Source organism: Podarcis raffonei, chromosome 14, assembly GCF_027172205.1.
Source record: "Podarcis raffonei isolate rPodRaf1 chromosome 14, rPodRaf1.pri, whole genome shotgun sequence".
NCBI classification, from domain to species: domain Eukaryota; kingdom Metazoa; phylum Chordata; class Lepidosauria; order Squamata; family Lacertidae; genus Podarcis; species Podarcis raffonei.
This window is the reverse complement of record NC_070615.1, coordinates 1,630,361-1,649,535: the sequence shown is the minus strand read 5'-3', so window position 1 is coordinate 1,649,535 and position 19,175 is coordinate 1,630,361. Positions and strand designations below refer to the sequence as shown.

At 44.2% G+C, this 19,175-nt stretch overlaps 1 protein-coding gene across 5 annotated transcripts in view; it reads left to right on the top strand.

The window, feature by feature from the left end:
- The window catches only part of THSD4 (thrombospondin type 1 domain containing 4), a 507,461-nt gene extending 491,369 nt beyond the window's left edge, over nucleotides 1–16,092 (top strand). For all 5 annotated transcript variants that reach the window (XM_053364384.1, XM_053364385.1, XM_053364383.1 and 2 more), the window contains 4 exons: nucleotides 3,417–3,590; nucleotides 10,606–10,785; nucleotides 12,920–13,064; nucleotides 15,304–16,092. In XM_053364384.1, coding sequence (XP_053220359.1) covers nucleotides 3,417–3,590; nucleotides 10,606–10,785; nucleotides 12,920–13,064; nucleotides 15,304–15,446 — 642 coding nt within the window. In that variant the 3' untranslated portion in view covers nucleotides 15,447–16,092. The remainder of the gene's footprint in view (nucleotides 1–3,416; nucleotides 3,591–10,605; nucleotides 10,786–12,919; nucleotides 13,065–15,303) is intronic.
- Nucleotides 16,093–19,175: the final 3,083 nt, after the last annotated feature.

Genomic DNA, 19,175 nt, shown 5'->3' with positions numbered 1-19,175 from the left:
AAATCACCCAATAAACCTGCTGTGAGTCTCAGAAGGTAGAAAGGTAGGTGACATTATGGATTGTGCACAAACATACCACTGGCATCTTCACAGAGCACCATTTCAGTGTGGCTTTCAGGCTGCTGGTGGTTGTGGGAAAGTAATGGCAGCCAGTAGCCACTGTTAAAAACTCGGTATGGACACAATTGTCAATTTTGGTTCTTCTCAGTTTCTCACCCCCCCCACCCCCACACCCTGGCAGTTCTTCCCATTTGCACATCACTTTGTGATTATTTTTAAGTCTTTATTTGACTGCACAATTTCTCCTACTATATATATTTTTGCAAGCCCTTTTCCAAATAGTCATTGTATTTTCTTCTTACGCACGCTCTCCCCTAATATATACATCTTCTTTCTTGTACAAATTTTTTGTTGCACAACTTGTCTGTGTGTTTTAGGGATGGCTCTGATTTGTGCCTTGCTTTGGGAAGTACAAAGTAGGTAGGTGCACATCATTCTGGGCTGCATCAATAGGAGTATAGCATCTAGATCAAGGGAAGTAATAATGCCACTGTATTCTGCTCTGGTCAGACCTCACCTGGAGTACTGTGTCCAGTTCTGGGCACCACAGTTCAAGAAGGACACTGACAAACTGGAACGTGTCCAGAGGAGGGCAACCAAAATGGTCAAAGGCCCGGAAACGATGCCTTATGAGGAACGGCTAAGGGAGCTGGGCATGTTTAGTCTGGAGAAGAGGAGGTTAAGGGGTGATATGATAGCCATGTTCAAATATATAAAAGGATGTCACATAGAGGAGGGAGAAAGGTTGTTTTCTGCTGCTCCAGAGAAGCGGACACGGAGCAATGGATCCAAACTACAAGAAAGAAGATTCCACCTAAGCATTAGGAAGAACTTCCTGACAGTAAGAGCTGTTTGACAGTGGAATTTGCTGCCAAGGAGTGTGGTGGAGTCTCCTTCTTTGGAGGTCTTTAAGCAGAGGCTTGACAACCATATGTCAGGAGTGCTCTGATGGTGTTTCCTGCTTGGCAGGGGGTTGGACTCGATGGCCCTTGTGGTCTCTTCCAACTCTATGATTCTATGATTCTATTCTATGATTCTATGATTCATTAGCTCAGATGGCCCAGTGGTTAGAGTGGCAGCACCAAGGTTGCAGGTTCGATCCCTATTCCTGCATTGCCGGGGGTTGGACTGGATGATCCTCAGGGTCCCTTCCAACTCTATGATTCTACGAGATGTGAACTGAACTAAATCCCACCCTACCCCCACTGTAAGAGAGTTCCCTGTTGCTGTACAACTACAAGTGGTGCTGCTCCCACCATTTCAAGCCTTTTAGCACAGCAGTTGCTAAAACCCAGACTGCACACTTGCTGCTCACATGGAGTAATGATGAGTGCACCCACTGGATGCTCTGTGCCCTGGATTCCCTCAAGGGCAGGAGCAGGGGAACCACCCATGCTGCCCTGAACTCTTTGAAAGAAAAGAGGGGGCAAAAGTGTCAGAAAAATTATGCATATACACCATGCATTTAAACAAATTTGAGACACCCCCCCATTCAAAGAATCCTGAGAACTGTAGTTTACCCCTCACAGAGCTAAGATTCCCAGCACCCTTAACAAATTATAGCTCCTAGGGTTCTTTGGAGGCAGAAGCGTGTTTTAAGTGTGTGGTGTGTATGCAACTGACTTCTCTCTGGCTCCGCCCCTTGTGACTTAGGGCGTTCTTAAAGAGCCAGCCCTCTGGCCTGAAAGCTCCCACTCTGCTCTCCAGCCTCTTCCATGGTGTACTCCCTGAGCTGGCTGGCTCCTGCAGTGGTAGGGTTGCCATATTTCAAAAAGTGAAAATCCGGACACAAAAGTTCTTGAGCTTTTTGGGCAAAGTTGTTGAGCCAAATACTGAATACCAGATGTATGGTGACCCTTTGCAGTGGACCCTCTGTGAAGACACCCATGAGCATCCAGGAGGTTCTTCTTAGGGGGCTCATGTTCCTCAGGCTCCATTGTTTCATGATCTCCAGCAACAAGCTCAGAGCGTGACACCTGCCCTGGCCGTCCACAGCAGGAAAGTCTGCAGCCAGAGGCTCTTGAGTCTGAACCCATGGCTGAACCCATGGCTGGCCTACACAAGCCTCTTTGGTTTGAGCCAGCAAGGCTCCTCTGCTGCTTTTATGATGTCACCCAGATGTTTTCAAGAAGCTTAAGCATGCTGTTGGGTGTCTGGTTTTTGCAGAGAAATGTCTTTGTTTTAATTTTAAAAGATGGAAATAAAGCTCAAGAGCCCAACAATATCCTGGCTCCAAGTCTGCTGCTGAAGCCCTTTAATATTCTTTGCAAGCAGTTAATCTGCGCTGAAATCTCACAGCACAGAGTGGGGCAAGTGAGTATCTTCTTAGTTGGCATCTAATTTGAAATGTGGTCCGTTTGTTCAGCTTACTTAGAACAGAACTCAGTTTCTGGAGAACCTCAACAAGTAATATTGCTAGCTGAGTGTGCTGAAAGCACCAGAAGCCAATTGAAATACTTTGTGGACGTGGAATGTTAATGACCCAAAATGGTACCACCAGGCTGTGAGTGTTTTGTGGGAGGAATTCAAACAAATACCAAGAAATTTAAATTAAAGTGGATTAAAATGCTCTGTCACCCCCTAGCATAACAAATCAATGGGTTTTTTGGTTTTTTTTTAAAGGAACACACTTTGTGTGCACAATAAGTGAATGATTAGCAGAAAGATGTATAGACACTCTGCCAGCAAATTAGGATTTATACTGGATGAAAGGCTCATTGAATATAAGAAGAGCCTGCTGGATCAGGCCTGTGTGTGTGGGTGTGTGGGTGTGGGTGTGAAAGAGAGAGATAGACAGACAGAGACTTTCTGCTTTGGCTGTTCACAGCACCACCAATTCACCAAAGGGATTGTGGTCCTCAGTCCCAAAAGTTTGCATATCTCTTTCCAACAGAATAGGCTGCATGAGTACTATAACACTGTCTAGGGTATTACTATCAAGTATTTTTGATGGAAACCTCAATTCAGTTACCCAGAAGGTCACGCATCACCATATTATGCTATCCTGCATAGAATTTAGCACCCTGTCAATTTTTACTTATCTTCGTCATCATTATCTAGAGCAGATTTCTAAGCTTCATGAATAAGTGGCAGGAGACAGATGACACCTTGGAAACGTCTCCCTGTCTTCTCTCTCTCTTTCCATTTTGCCCTTTCCCCTCTTCCAAAGCAAGATTCCTCTTTGAATATACATTCTGATTGCAGAATGTGGATTTCCTGCTGTCAGAACCTGATCTGGATTTGTGTACCTTCTTGTGCCAGAGAGCCCTTGAGTCACCTTCCAAGCATTTCACAACTGCTTTCACTAAAGCAGCAGTTGGGCTAACGGATGTCTTCGTTGTCTCCCACGATGACAGTGCTCAGCCGAATGTGGCTCTGGTGTCCGGACACGCTCCGTCATATGCATGACCAACCACATCAGCAGTTTACCACTGGAGGGCTGCGGACACAACAGACCAGCAGAGACCACACCCTGTGACAATGGGCCATGTTTGGGGAAAGTGGAATGGTTTGCTGGAAGCTGGAGCCAGGTACTGTTCATCTTCAAAATGTTTGGGGGAAGATCCAGCAAAAATTAAGAAAAACGGAGTTCAGGCGAGTTAATTATGTGGCTCTTTTTTATTAATTTACTTTATTATATTTATTGGTTTTTTTGGGGGAAATACTTTTAGCAATCATCACATTCCAGAATGTTTGGGTTTATTATTATTATCATTATTATTCCTGAAGAATTATCCTTTGTTGGCTCCATATGTTCTCAATGTCTTTTTACCCTACACAATTCCATTAAGAGATCTGAATGGTGTTTCTTTCTCTCTCTGCTCCTATGGTTGTATTCCTTCTGGCCACTTTCCCTCAACCAGTTAAACTGGAGAGAAACAGGTGCTGACGGATCAATTAGGGATCTGTCGTTCTCCCTAATTATTTGGCCATTTCTTCATAACGGTTAGCTAGCGATGGAAGAGCTGAGTCCAACACTCCTTGGCTGATCCATACCTGGACTTGACAAACTAAGCTAATCCCCCAAGACACCAAACCCCAAACGAAAACCAGAAGAGATCACTCAGACCAAATTGGATTCTGACATCACTGGGAATGTGTTAGGACCTGTGGTGGGTCCCTGCACCCCTCTTCCTCTGCCAGTGCCTGGGAGATGAGTGTCCAGTGCTGAAGGGGAGCCATTATGCCATGCAGGCCTGGCAGCACCCACTGTTGCCTCCCAAGGTAAGGTTCTGGCCTCACATTCACCTGTTAAAGCTGGGGGGAATCCTCTTTCCAGGCCCCTGTGGGGCAGTGTGAGGAGGCACCTCTCTTTGGGGCGGCGGCGGGGGGGGCAACTCAGAGACCAGGGGGCAGCAGTGGCTGCCCAGAGGATTCCCAAGGAGAGGGGAGAGGAGGGAGGTTGAGGGAACACTCCACAAGGGAGGGTGCTTGAAAAGGTGGTGAGGAGCTGCAGGCAAGGGGTGACATAACTGGGCTCCTGAGCTCTACAGGGGTGCCGCAGAAAGATTGTAGTTGGTCAAGGGAGCAATGGGTTCAAAAATGTTGAAAAACTGTGCCCTATGTGTCTCCGACTCCCAGAATGTGTGCTGTTCTGGGAGTTCTCCAGGGAGGAGTGGGGGAAGCCCATTGTGCTAGCAGGACTTGTGCTGGCTCCAGATGGCTCCCAATGCAGTCACTGTTTAGTTGAATCCAGCCCTTGATTTATTACCCACCCTTCATGCTAATGTCCCAGGGTGGGTCACAACATGCTTTTGAATTAGTATATGAGGAGCAAGGTTGGTGTTTCCTGTGCAAAGGACTAGGCTTTTGTGTATGTCCCTGCATTCTAATTTGTTGATTCTATTATGGCAGTTAAATACTGATAGGGCATGCCTTGTTGGTGGTTTAAAAACCCGCCAAAGAACTGTGCAAAACACAGTGTCAAATAATCGTAAATCTGTTTGTGCAGTTTTATGGTTTTGTGCAAATCTGAGAGGTCAAAAGGATATATGTGTGTGGCTAAGCTCCTGACTCACCCTTACTAGCACACTGGAAAAGAAAATGAAAGCAACTAAATTCTCAGCACACATTTTTCAGATTGCTGCTCAATATATCTACTGTAGAAATGTCTAATGGTGATTGCTTGGGCAGTTTTCTGGTTTTGTGCAAATCAAAAGGATGAAAGAACCAGGGAATTCCTGAAGCACACCAGAAATAGTTACAAGCAAAAGTGATAAAGAAATTCAGGTAATGAGTTAGTGGGCAAGGGAAGAGAAATAGCAGAAAGTGACAGTGGATCCACCCACCCCAAAACGCTAAAACAAATAGTCTGCAACCCCCAAGGAAAGCACAGTTTTGAAACCAAATTTACAAGGGGAAAGATTTGAGATTGATGTGGTTTGAGGGTCACATCATGTGGACTACTGTCAGGGAGAATTTGGAGGAGCAAGTGACAGAAGAGGCGGAGCAGGGGCTCGGGGATGCTGCAGAGCACTTCAAGCACCCAGAGGCTCCGGAAGGGAGCTCAGACTCTGGAAGGGAGGGGGCTTTCAAATCAGCACAGACAAGGAGGGAAATAAACTAAGGATCAAAGATGTCTCACGCAATTCCCACACCTACTTTGTTGGTGCGGGAATTGAAGGAAGCCACTCCCCGAATCTGACTCAATGGGTTCGGATGCATAATCCTGAACTGTAGCTGTTTCTTGTACATATGTAATAAAGACTGTAAATATCAAGCCGACTGTGCCGGGGTGTTAATGCGAAGGGGAGACACCATCTTTACAACTACACAAATTAAATGGGAATGCAAACTCTGGTGTGGGCAAGCCATTACTCTCAGTGGAGTTTGGTTTAGCCTCAGCACTGGAAAGGCCTATATCATGGGTAGGCAAACTAAGGCCCGGGGGTCGGATCTGGCCCAATCATCTTCTAAATCTGGCCTGTGGACGGTCCAGGAATCAGCATGTTTTTTACATGAGTAGAACGTGTCCTTTTATTTAAAATGCAACTCTGGGTTATTTGTGGGGCATAGGAATTCGTTCATTCCCCCCTCCCAAAAAATATAGTCCTGCCCCCCCCCACAATGTCTGAGGGACAGTGGACCAGCCCCCTGCTGAAAAAGTTTGCTGACCGCTGGCCTATATCTCTGACTTTGATGATCAGAATTCTATCGTTTTTTCATAATTGACTCCCTGATATGGCTGATCGTGCCAATAAACTGCTTAGTCTCACAAAATGCACGATAAAGCTTTTAGGACTTCAAGGCTTTCTGCAATAGAACTGGCCCCCTTTTTAATCCTCCATGCCCTCTGCCCCCTCTCTTATTGTCGGAAAAAGATCTAAATTAGATTAGTGGTGAGCTATGTAAACAAAAGCAACTTAAAGTAATAAAAATGCCAGCCGAGAATTTCACAGAATTCCAAGCTATGGAATCATAATGAAATGCAGCATTCGCTCAACACACTGACTCTCTCTCTCTCTCAGGACAAAAGCTGATGCATATTGAAAGCCCCTCTCAAACATTTACAATCAGCATCTTACAGCTTTGTTTCATATTGGGGCACTGTTAGAGTGCATCTGCTTAATAGTCCTGGAAAAGCACCCAATCCTTGTTCTTCTTGCATAGACATCTTCCCCCATCCCAGCATAGACCTTTGAATGGTGGACCAGTTCCAAGGTTCTGTTATGTTAACTGGCATCCCAAGAGTTAATTGCCTCTGGGACCAGCAATTTACAATGCTGTTAACAGGAATTATGTCTTGAACTCCGGAGCACCCACAGAGAGTTTATCCATAAATCTACCATATTGCTTCAGGCTTCTAATTTATTTCTCTAAAGTAATAAATTCTTCAGGAATATGCAGCCACGGACATTTTAAAACCCATAATATTTTAATTCTCCACTGGTCAGCTACAATATATAATATAGTGTAAAAAAATAAATATGTGTTGAAGATTGATTTGTGATGAAAATGGTGGTTGCACCATTCAGACCGTCTGATTTGTAGTCATGTTTAGAGCAGATTATCAGTGTCTCTTCCAAATCGGTTTCATTATGAACCTCTGGCAGTTTCCAAACATGCTTGCTAAAAAGTTATTCCATCATTTCTATGCTTCATATCTGCCATCTAGAGCGGCCACCCAAATTTCTATTGAAAATGATGTTTCAAGGAAATTTGGGCAACCTCTGAATTCTGGGAGATTCCAGACAGACAAAAGGAAACCCTGTTTTGCACCATAGTTAAAGGATGGGAGGGGGGGTGGAGACCACCAGTCTGGGAGGCTTTAAAGGGGGATTAGACAAATGAATGGAGGGGGGTAAAGTGATCAAGGGCAGCATGTATTTGAATGCCTGTTGGGGATCTCAAGTAGGAAAGAGCAATTGCGCTCATGTATCGCTTGTGGGCTTTACCTAGTCAACCACTGTGAGGACAAGATGTGGGACTACATGGACCATTCATCTGATCCAAGAAAGATCTTAAGTTTTCATGTTAATTTAAGACAATACTTTAATGTTGTTTCACATGTTATAACTTGCCCTGGCACGTTAGGGTGAAGGGGAGGTAGCATATAATAGTAGTAGTAATAGGAGGGGGGAGGGGGAGGGGGAGGAGGATTAGAGCATCCCACCCACCAAAGGAGGCCATAGATAATTCAAAGCCAAAGGCCTGGCAGGAAAGAATTGAAGTAAAAAACAGTTCAGAAGTCTTGACATTCACAGGAACATGGTGGTTCCTGCAAACACACATCTCAGGTATCAAAGGCCTGGGTGAAGACATGCCTCTTCGCCATATAGTCCTCCCCTCTTGGGAAGCAGCGTCAAGTTTTTGCTCTCTTCTGTTTGAGGGGCTTCCAGGCATTTGAAGTGTCCCTGGGCCAATTTAAAAGTGATTACTTGGGGCTGGTTAAGCATCCTGTGCTTTTAATATCTACCAGAAGTAAAAACAAGGCTCCCCCTTCTTTTTCTTCTTCTTCTTCTTAAGTAAATTGTGCTAAGTGTGTTTTGGTATTTTTAAAGCCTTTTTCAAGTGACATGGAAACCAATATAGTACTGGATTTCTCTCCTGAAGACCTTTTCCAAAAAGTGCCAGGTACTGTATTGTGTATTTAACCTTTAAAGATTCAGTCAAGGGCTACCTGGGCCAAAAGTTGTTTCTGAACTGGGCCCAAGCCCCCTCCCTCAGGAGCAGGCTATGGAGATGAAAAGGAAACCCTGGTGGCATCTAACTTCCCCCACATCAAACAGAATGGCAAAGGGGGGCGGGAGCAAGCCAAGCTGAATTCTCACCTCAAATGCTGGGGGCAGAGCAAAAAAGTTAAGCCCAACAGTGTCCGTTTCACCATTCCTCACCTCCGATAAATGCACCACTTTCTCAGGAGAACAGTGCACCATTGAGGAGACTCCCGGGACACCCCCTCCCCCCCCAGGCCTAATTTAGTTAGACTGCAATCCAGCTGCCCCAACCACTGCCGGTGGGACTTTGCCGAGGGGCAGAGCTCACAGTGGCCACAGCGAAAGGTGAGGGTGGCAGGGAAATTCAAGGCTGGCACAGCAGTCAGGCCTGGAGAAGGCCCAATGCCATTGCCTGATGGCAGTGAGCCCAGCTTGGGATCCAGTGGATCCCTGGCTGCCTCAGCCCCCACCCACACTCAGAATGCCCCATTTCAGGGCTTTCCTCAGAGCTCTGCCAGCAAAGAACTAATAATAATAAAAATAAAAATAATGTAAACTGCTTAAAGCCCAAATTGACTTCTCAGTAATACTGAAGTGAATTCACAAATTATACAAGCATTGAAATATAACCAACCATACTATTAAAAATGCAATTAATATAATCCCATTAAATCAGGAGACAGGTTGAGAGAGCAAAGTCTATTACAGGGCAAAAAAAGTTGTTGGGAGGTAATATTTTGATAAGGAATGTGCCCATGGGAAAAAGAAACATAATCAGTCCTCACTGACTGCAGCTTTAGACAACTGCTTGGGGATTCATTGCTTAAGTAAACAAACAAACAAACAAAGTATCATGCAATTGACTGCAAATGTGTAGTTTGTCCCTTCATGTATCCCCATCATCTTAAAGTGGAACGAGACATTTCTGTGGTGCAAGAAGAGTCCTGCCCTATTTGCCTTAATCTCATGAACTGATATAGCTGCTTTGCTAAATGGAACAGTTATTAAACCTGAAAAGTGGAGCCTCCTGTCTGTTTTGCTTGCTGGGCAAAACCAATTAATCTTTCTGATTCAAGTCAAATGATTGCAGCATTATCTGTCTCTGGGAACAAAGATGTGACAAATATAACAGGCCAAGTGTAAATACCAAAGGCCAGCTGTTCCTCTCTCTCTCTCTCTCTCTCTCTCTCTCTCTCTCTCTCTCACACACACACACACACACACACACACACACACACACACACACAACACACAGGAACAAACAAAAAAATACAGACAAGTTCTGGCAATATCCATCAGCAACCACTATAATAAATAATAATAATACCCCACCCATCTGCCACTCTGGGCAGCTTCCAACACATATAGAAACATAATGCAATGTCCAACATAAAACACTTCCTGATACAGGGCTGCCTTCAGATATCTTCTAAAAGTTCTGAGTTCTGTTTAGAATTTGCTAACGGCTGCAAAAATATTGATGGTGAAAAGGGTTATATTTTGTGCTCTCTTTATTGAGGGGGGGGGGAGAAAAGCTAGTTCACTTATGGAGATTCGGTGAAATATTTTAATTCATAAAATTTGCGTATTTAAAACGGTAAGCAACCAACTGAGACGGGGTGGGGTGGGGGTGGGACCTTTTATATAAGCTACCTCCATTACATTTACTGCAATACACTCTTTGTGGGGCTTCCCTTGCACCTATCCTGAATCTGTGGTTAGTGCAGAATACTGCAACACGATTGCTGGCATATATAACACCTGTGCTCAGAGATCTTCACTGGTTGCCTGTTATATATATATAAAGTCATTAACAACTTGGGACCAGTTTTCCTGCAAGAATACCTCTTATGCCATATATGCCCACTCAACCACTTTGATCAATGGCACTGGCCCTGTTCCAGGTGCCCCATAATACCTGTTCAACATCTGTAAGAAATGGATCTTTGACGTTTGGCAGCACCTGCACTCTGGGACACGGAGCCTCTTCACGCCAGGCAGGGCCTTCACTGCACTCTTTCCAGCGCCTGCTGAAGACAGTTTTGTGTAGACGAGCCCCTCCAGACATGTAGAGTGTTGATGTATCGTCTAATCTGTTTTTAGTTTATTGCTGAATTTACCTTTTGAACTTGTTAAAGATTTGTTTTTATCTGCTTTTACTGATAACCTTATTATTTTATTCTGTCTGTAAACCTCCTCTATGCTTCATAAAACTTATAAACCACTTGGTTGCAGGAAACCTCAGAGTGGTTTCCAAGCAGAATAGAAAAATGTGACTATTTATAAAAAAATTATAATTAAGCAATCAACAAAAAAGACAGTCTAAAGTTTATGAAGTAAACATATGAGTATGTATCTCCACCTCTGTTTTCTGTTTGCTTATGTATAGTGCTCCATTGAATGTGGCCGTGGAACTCAGCAGAGAGAAGTGATTTGTATCCGAAAAACGGAAAGCAGCTTTGACATGCTGAGCCCTGAGGAGTGCTCATTTCTGGAGACACCTCCCAACCAGCAGACCTGCTACCTCAAGCCTTGCGGCGCTAAATGGTTTAGCACCGAATGGAGCACGGTAAGTACTCGGCTGTGTTTGGTTGATTCCTCTGCCCAAAACACAAATGCTCAGCTGAAGTCTGTTCCTATGGCCAGCCCTGGAGAGGTTAAGCAGAGCCAAAGGCCCTCCTAGTCCAGCCTCCTCTTCTCCTAGTGGCCAACCAGAGGTGTGTGGGAAGCCCACAACTAGCTGCGGGGAGTGGAGGGGCTCCCCCGTGAGGAAAGGATGCAGGGTTTGGAGCCAGGGAGAGGTGACATGATAGCTGGTGGAGGTGCAGCTTCTAGTCCTCCAAGGAGCTCCCACACAGACCTTGAAAGTGGCTGGTCAAACTGAACAGAGGAATCTCTATCTAGCTCACTAATGTCAGCACTGACTGGCAGTGACTAGTGTTTCAAACAAGGGGCTTTTTGCAGCCCTACCTGGAGGTGCTGGAGATTGAAGCTGGGACCTTCTGCATGCAAGGCAGGTGCTCTGTCACTCAGCTGTGTCATGCAGAGTTGCTCATCGTCTGCCTTCCCGCTTGATTCCTTGTTGAACTGCTTCCCTCTCCTCTCTGCTGAACCATCTGCCTGCCTCCAGGCTACCAGACCTGACACCTTCCAAGTTTTTCCTTTTGAGGACTTGACTTAAAGAAATAATCCGTGCAGTGACATTTAACACTGCAGGAATGCAAGTAAGGAATTGTCTGTTTAGTCTGCTTCCAAGGCGCTGATGAAAGCATCTTCAGCAAGGAACCCAACTGGCTGGTCATCAGCATCCAGTTCGCCTAGGTAGCTGCATGCAGCCGCCATTTCCCACTAATAAGTTTCTAGACCTCATGCCCTTGCCAGCACTCCCAGAACATCAGCTATCTTAGCTGGGGAGCTTGAATACCCTTGGTTTAGAGCAGAAGGAGGGAACCCTTTTCAAATTGAGGGCCGCATTCTCTTCTGGAGAGCATCCCAGGGGCCATTTGGTGGTGGTGGGTGGGGCCAGAGGCAAAAGTGAGAAGAACAATTAATATGAATTTTACCTTTGACATGTAGGCTAGTTTCTAGAAAGAAAACACACACAGAGAGAGAGAGAGAGAGAGAGAGAGAGAGAGAGAGAGAGCGAGCTCTATCCTCCATCCAGGCAAGCAAGGGCAAATCCCAACTTAGCAAAAACACTTAAGGAGGATACGGAGTAAAGCTGCTGAGAGGTGTGGCCTCGGGGAGAGATGGTGTGACTTGGTAGTGTGCGTGACCTGAGGAGAGTCAGATGGAGAAGCTTGGAGGACCACAATTGACTGCATGACTGGAGGTCGCCCCCCCCCCCAAGTTAGAGTGTTGGACACCTGGGGCACCAGGACTGCAAACCCTGCTCAGTCACTGGGTATCTTTGGGTTAGGTGGCTGTGGGGATACAAAAGGGAGGAACAGGAGCCACACCTGCCACCTTTGGTTCCTTGGAAGAAAGGTGGGCTGTAAATGTTACAAGGAAAGAAGCATACAAAGGTTCTTGACAGTCACCCTGCTGACAGGAAAACCTGTCTCTTCTGCACAACTCAAAACATTCCTGTATCTCCTTCAACTGAGATAAAAATAGGTCTAGTGGACATCAAGTGGTTTGTGAAGAGCTCCTTCTTACTTGGGTGTCTTCAGAGGGCTGTGTGTGTGTGATGAACCTTCTCAATCTCCTTTGATTTCGTTCTTGGAACCTCCTCCCTCCCAGAGTCCTTGAAAACAATATGATCCCAAATTGCTTCAGACTGCTAAGTGAGGAAATTGCTTTGGCTGTCCCAGCTCTGCCCACTCTCCTACTTTGAGTGCTTTGCTTCCTGGATAGATTTTCATGACAACACAGAAGGGCAAATTACTCTTACCACTCTTGTTTTAAGGGAAGAGAACAGCATTCTGAGAAAGCAATAAACTAGAAGCTGCAAAATGACACAGTTGATGTTCTGTTGATCTTTTGATTTGGGGCTGATCCTGGGCCAACACCTGGCATGCCACTCCTGATCTGTGGAAATTCCCAAAATGACTGAGTAATGTTGGTACTGGTCACAGTGTGGTGGATTGCAGTGAGGGTTACTTCTGAATAAACATACACAGGGCTGCACTGTGAGTGTGGCTTGCTTTCTTAATTTCATACTTTGCCAGAGCGTTTATTTATTTATTTTAAATGCGTTGCAGTGCTCAAAGTCCTGCGAAGGCGGCTTCCGTGTCCGAGAGGTGCGATGTCTCTCTGATGAAATGACGCCCAGCAGCAGATGTGACTCCCAGCTTAAACCTGAAGAGAAGGAGCAATGCAACACTCAAGACTGCATACCCGAAATAGGTAGGGTAATGTTGCCATTATTCTAATTGTGGAACTCCATCTAGTGGAGGAAAAATGAAACTGACCCACTGTGCCTACTGAGGCAAGCCAATAAGGTCAGATTTTAACAAAATGTAATAGTTTGGGTGTGTGTATGTTTTTCTTTTTAACAAGACCAAAATAAGCAAGTTTCTTTTGAAAGCTATATTGGTTTTTCATTTGGGATTTAGTCTTTTTATTGGCACACACAACTTTTGAGTGCCCAGGAAGTCTCTAAAAGATTCCACCAGCAACCTGTATGCTGTTACATGGGGGGGGGGGGGGAGGTAATGTGCTTTTCAGATGTTGTGGTATTCAACTCCCATTGACCACCATGATCAGAGACGGTGGGATGTGTGTTCTGCAGCATCTGGATGATACCACATTGGCTACCCTTGATGTAGACAAAGAGAATGATGGGAACTGGAGTCCTAAAATATCTGGAAGAGCACAGATGATGAACCTTCTCATTCTCCTTTGATTTCGTTCTTGGAACCTCCTCCCTCCCAGAGTCCTCCCTCTCATTCTCCCCACTTCTGATCCAACTCCTCAGAAAATGGGAGAAAAATAATTGTCAAATAGGAATTTGAATTCCCCCATTCTTCTGTCAGCTTTTCAAAGCTGAAGTCACTAAAGAGGTTCCCCATGTACAACATTCCAGGACTATGGCTCAAATTCAAGATTTGCATCTGCAACAGTGTAGGATTTGTATGAATAATAATTGCCACTGTTTTTGCAATTTCTCTTCCACTTCAAACAGCTGGGTTTTGCTGAGTAATTAACGCTTCGCTACAGTGCCTGCTAGTCAAACACAACGGCCTGCTACCTTGTGTTTAGGTATCATGAAAATGAAATTGATTTGTACTTGACTCTGAACAAAAGTGATTGGGTGTATGTATTATTTAAGCCGTGTGGTTTGGGGAAATGTATTATTTAAGCAAAGCTAGGTGCAGGAAGAAGAAAAAACTCCAACATACACAAACCACCAAGCAGCACCGTGAATGTTAAATGCTCATCTAGACTTCTACTTTCCCTGAAGAGTTTTAGAAACAAAATTTGATTTTAACATCTACGGTTAAAAAAAAAAAGCCTTAATCCTAGAGATCAGCTTAAACTGCAGCTTTGCAGGAAGAAACTTGCACCCCATTGAATGTCAAACATAATCCAAAACTTGGAAGCAGATCTGCTCTGCTTTCAAGAATAAAATGAAACAACTTTTCTAGGGTCAACTTAACAAGGCGCAGATAGACACTTAGACACTAATTTTGTTCTCTCATAAGCAGGAGACCCTGATGGGCTGGAATTTCTTCTTACAAGCAGGCAGTATATAAATTTTATAAAATAATATAAAATAAACAGATTCATCATTTATTTATTTATTTATTTCATAAAATTTATACACTGCTTCAATATTTTTTTAAAAGACCCTCAAAGCAGCTAACAAAAAGGTAAAAATAAGAAAATCAAGAAAAAATTGGAGCCAAACATACAGAATCATAGAATTGTCAAGGTAGACGGGACCCCAGGATCATCTGGTCCAACCTCCTGCAGTGCAGCAATAGGCAGCTGTCCCTCATGGGGACTGAACCTGCAACCTTGTCATTATCAGCACCAGACTCTAGTCAACTGAGCTACCCAGGCCTAGAGGAAAACTTAAAATGCTAAAACAGATTAGAATTCACACTGGCATTTCTAAGTACCTGGGAAGGGTTGCCTAAAAAAGAATGCTTGTTTTCTCCAGGTGCACAAAAGAAGATAGTGGAGGCTCCTGCTTGCTCTTCCTAGACAGGGAGTCCCAAAGGGCAGGTGCTGCCACACTAAACAACCGAGTTCTTACCAGTGCAGAATGGGCATTATGTGGGCCCTGCAGTAGTGCCAGTTCTGCCAATTGAAGTGGTCGATTGATGCAAAAACCATACAAAAATGCATTATGTCAAGGACAATTGCTTTCTAAAATTAATCAAAACTGCATATAGAAAATTACTGTGAGAATTTCATACTAAACTTCATGGCCACTGTGAAGTCCAAAGCATCTGAAAGGCACTGGGTTAGTGAAGACTGATTGAGGTGCTATTATTGAAAGGAGCTCATGCCATCATGGGGATGATGCAGGACCTGGAGCAGAGACTTCCCTGCTGGTCTCAGTCAGTGCACAAGTTCCTGTGGCACAAGCTAACCCCTTAGCCATTGCCTGTTTAAGGAATTATTTTGTCCTTTCCAGATGAAAACTGCAAAGACAAATATTACAACTGCAACGTTGTCGTGCAAGCCCGGCTGTGTGTCTACACATATTACAAAACAGCGTGTTGCGCTTCATGCTTGAGAGTGGCCAACAGGCAGTCTGGGTTTCTGGGGCGCAGATAACCACGGCTCCATCGCTGGCATCGCTGGACTTCTGCCCAGTCATTTGTGGCTGCTTGGACTGAAACAGAGTCTACCTTTTAAAAAGAGAGGTTTCCCATACTGGCGCACCCCTTGAGGGTGTGCATGCTTCTGTGATATCGCTAGCACACTGTATAGGAACCCTTTTGGAAATGTACACTGTAAAACTGGGTTTTTCCAAACATCATTAAGCACAGCCAAGCAAAAGCCCATCTTGGGAGATGTAAGGAAATGTCTCAGGCAGAGTCAACTAATAATCCATGCAGGGATAGTAGGGGTCAATGAAAGCAGCAGTCCTGTGCCTGGAAGGAAGCCCTCAGCAGAACTTACTTCTAATGCATAGGACTGTACTGAGAAAATCCCAGAACATTGAGCTTGACTGGCATAAAACTCTTCCTCAGGACCATTTTCCTTTACATAATACTTCTATGACACCTAATAAAAATGTTGGAAACTTTGCTAGTATCAAGGCAGAGCTTCTTGTTCCTGCTTGGACATAATAAATGATTCCCACCAGGATGAAACCAGGGATGGCATTTTCTTAAAAAAACCCCAGTTCTGCTTAAAAAATGAGCTATGCTCACACATCATGTTCATTATTCTAATAAATGATTATATGCATTATTATATGCATATGTTCATTATTCTAATAAATTATATGCATTATTATATGTATGATTTTCTATACATATACGCTCCAGGTTTCCCAAAACAACCAGCTCTCAAACAGATACATACAAGAATGCATATAACTATACAGAAATACTTTTGTATTAGTGCTTATAAAATTATGCTGCAGTAATAAAGTGCCACATTGGGGCTTGACACTTTTATATGTATAATACATGTATTTTAAAATTTTGCACATAATTTTGCATATAAAATTACATATAATCAGTCAGGCCTTTTTTGTAATAAAAAAAAAAAATTAAAACATCCCCAAAACCACAGCATTGCATAAAGGGCAGACGGGCAGTGCTGCCCCAATTCCCTCAAAGGATCCAGCCCACAATGCTATAAGCGCAACATACATATTTCTCTCTCTTCAACCACTTCTCCTTTCTTTTTAGTAGTTTACATCATTACTGAGGAAAGCTCTGAAATTTGGCTAGCTCATTGTTTGTGACACATACACACTGTTGGTCCCAATAATGGTGATTATGTTGCTGTCCTTGTTCAGGGTGCCCTGCCCCATGGTGTTGGCAAATGCCAGTAGTGCCAATAGTTGTTGAATACTGGCTATCTTGATGTGTGGCAAAGTCAAAAAGGATGCACCCGACCAATTTCATGATGGCAGCGATTACTAGACGGTCTCCCTCCACTACAATTAATCTGTCCTGTGATCACTTAAAAATAAACTCAGAAAGCCGCCTTATACCTGGTCAGACTCTTTCTCCACCCAGCACATCCATTGCCTTCTCTGGCCGGCAGCTAAGGTGGCCACATTCTCTGCTTTCCAGAGGACCAGCCTCTGTTTGAAATCCGGTTTAACGATGGCCATCAGAAGGGAGAGCACATGGGGCATCCAAGTTGCCCATCGACACCCAGTCAGGTGACTAAGCAAACACACAGGCCCCCTGGTCACTGTCCCTAGTATGATGGGATGTATTGTGTTTCTATTTAAATTATAGTAATTGTTTCTAAATCTGCATCTATACATACAGATAAATCAGCATATAAAGTTATTATACAAATTTGTCTCATCTATTACATTTGATGACATTCAACCTGTGCATTTACTTTTAATGCTCTGCACCTCAGGTGGCCTCCTTCTGAGTCAGGGGTCACCAACACAGTGCCCACAGGCAGCAGTGTGCTGGCCAATACCTCCTATGGTGCCTGCAAAAGATCTCAGTATATATCCTCTCAAAAATCCACATTGCATGAGAAAATGTTCATTCTTCATAGTCAGTACCTGTTTGCATTGACTCAGCCTGTCCTGCATTGAGCCTGCCCCCCCAACCCCCCCAACCATACCCACATTTCATTGGATGCTAGCAATGGACACCCATCCTCTTCCAATCCATTCTCCACCCAGGAGAATCACTAAGAACTTCTCTTTGCATGTGAGAACAGTGAAGCAGGTGCCTTTTTCTCACTGATCAGGGGCCATGTTGTGGCCCCAACTCATTTTCTGCTCTTTTGGAAGTGCCAGGAATTCTGTGTTATTCCACCCCTATCCACACATGGCAGCCATTTTGTCATTGCTTCTCAAGAATGTTCTAATCCATTTTGTTGCCTGAGGCAAAGGACAAGATAGTGCATTCTCCACTCTGTGCGCAAAATCTGACTTGACTGGAAGTTGTATCGTCCTTCCTTCCTAGTGATTCAAGATTCATTTAGCTGGCCACCCACCCAACATTTGACTCATCATTCATTTTATCTTAGCCGTCTTAAAAGACAAACACCATTAGGACTGAAGAGCAGGGGAAGGTTGTATCGTAAGGACCCAGACCCCAACAGTACTGAAGAATGTTCCCCACATGAGTACCCCAGCTGATCTGTAGTAAATAAGCATGTATTTTAAGCATTCTTTTTTCTGATCTATATTCCTTTCTTTGGTGATGTGGCCACTGTAAGCCATCACAGCTAGAGCCACCTACATATTTCATGTGTAATACTAGTAAAAGGGTAAACAACATGGTGGCCTCCAACTCCCATTATCCCTGTCCATTGGCCATGCATTGGCTGTGGCTGATAGGAGTTGTAGTCTAAAACATCTGGAGGGCACCCCTTGTGGACTACCCCGGCTCAAGTGCATGACGTACCCCTCTTCCTTTTGCTGCTGTTCAGTAATACTCATTTCTTCCTATTAGCAGTGATGGGAAAGAGTGTTTAGAGGTCTGTATTCAATGTTCAGACATGCCCATGACAGAATCAGTGTGCTGTAGGTCAATGTGGTGTCCACCAGATGACTGTTGAAATTCAGCATCTATCAGCCTCAGCCACCCTGGCCAACAGTGAGGGACAAAGGGAATTGTTCTCCAGCAACATCTGGAGGCACCATGTTGATTACCCCTGATGCAACCTAACAGCTGCTTTGCTCTTTTGGTGTAGACGCCAAAATAAGTTGTCGGTGGTAGAGATGGCACCAAGACTTGTATTTCTTAGCCTGGAAATATTAGCCTTGTGGGGCTTGCAATGCTCACCTCAAAAAGAAGGAGAATGTTATGAACCCAAGTTCTTGTTCAGCTATGATTCAATCAGAGGGGAAGAAGAATCCCACCCTCTCCCATCTCCATCCTGCCTACCCAGATCCTAAATCAGTTCAGGTTGCCTCAGGGACCAGCAGAGCCATTTCCGACTTTGGGGAGAAAAAAGATCTGCTCTTTCTGGGCCAGTCTGAGCCCAGGCAGGACGGAGCGTTGGCTCATCTTCAGTCAACAGGCACATACATAACACGGCCAGGTCTGCCCACGCAGTGGAGAATTGGCCAGATCACCACACACCTGAAATTAACCCAGCCTGTCTGAAACAAGGAAGGATATACTTTGTTATAACTTATTTTTTATATTTGTAAATACAAGATGTTTATAGGAAAAAATGTATTCTAAGCTGTGTCTATATGGAATAAGCCACTGCATCAAAATAGTTCTATTATTTAGAATATGAATTTGTTTGTTCAATTGTTTTACAAAAAGGGACTAAAAGTGGATTTATTTAAATACTGTATGCCATTGACATTTCTGTCCAGCTCTTTTGGCAATACTA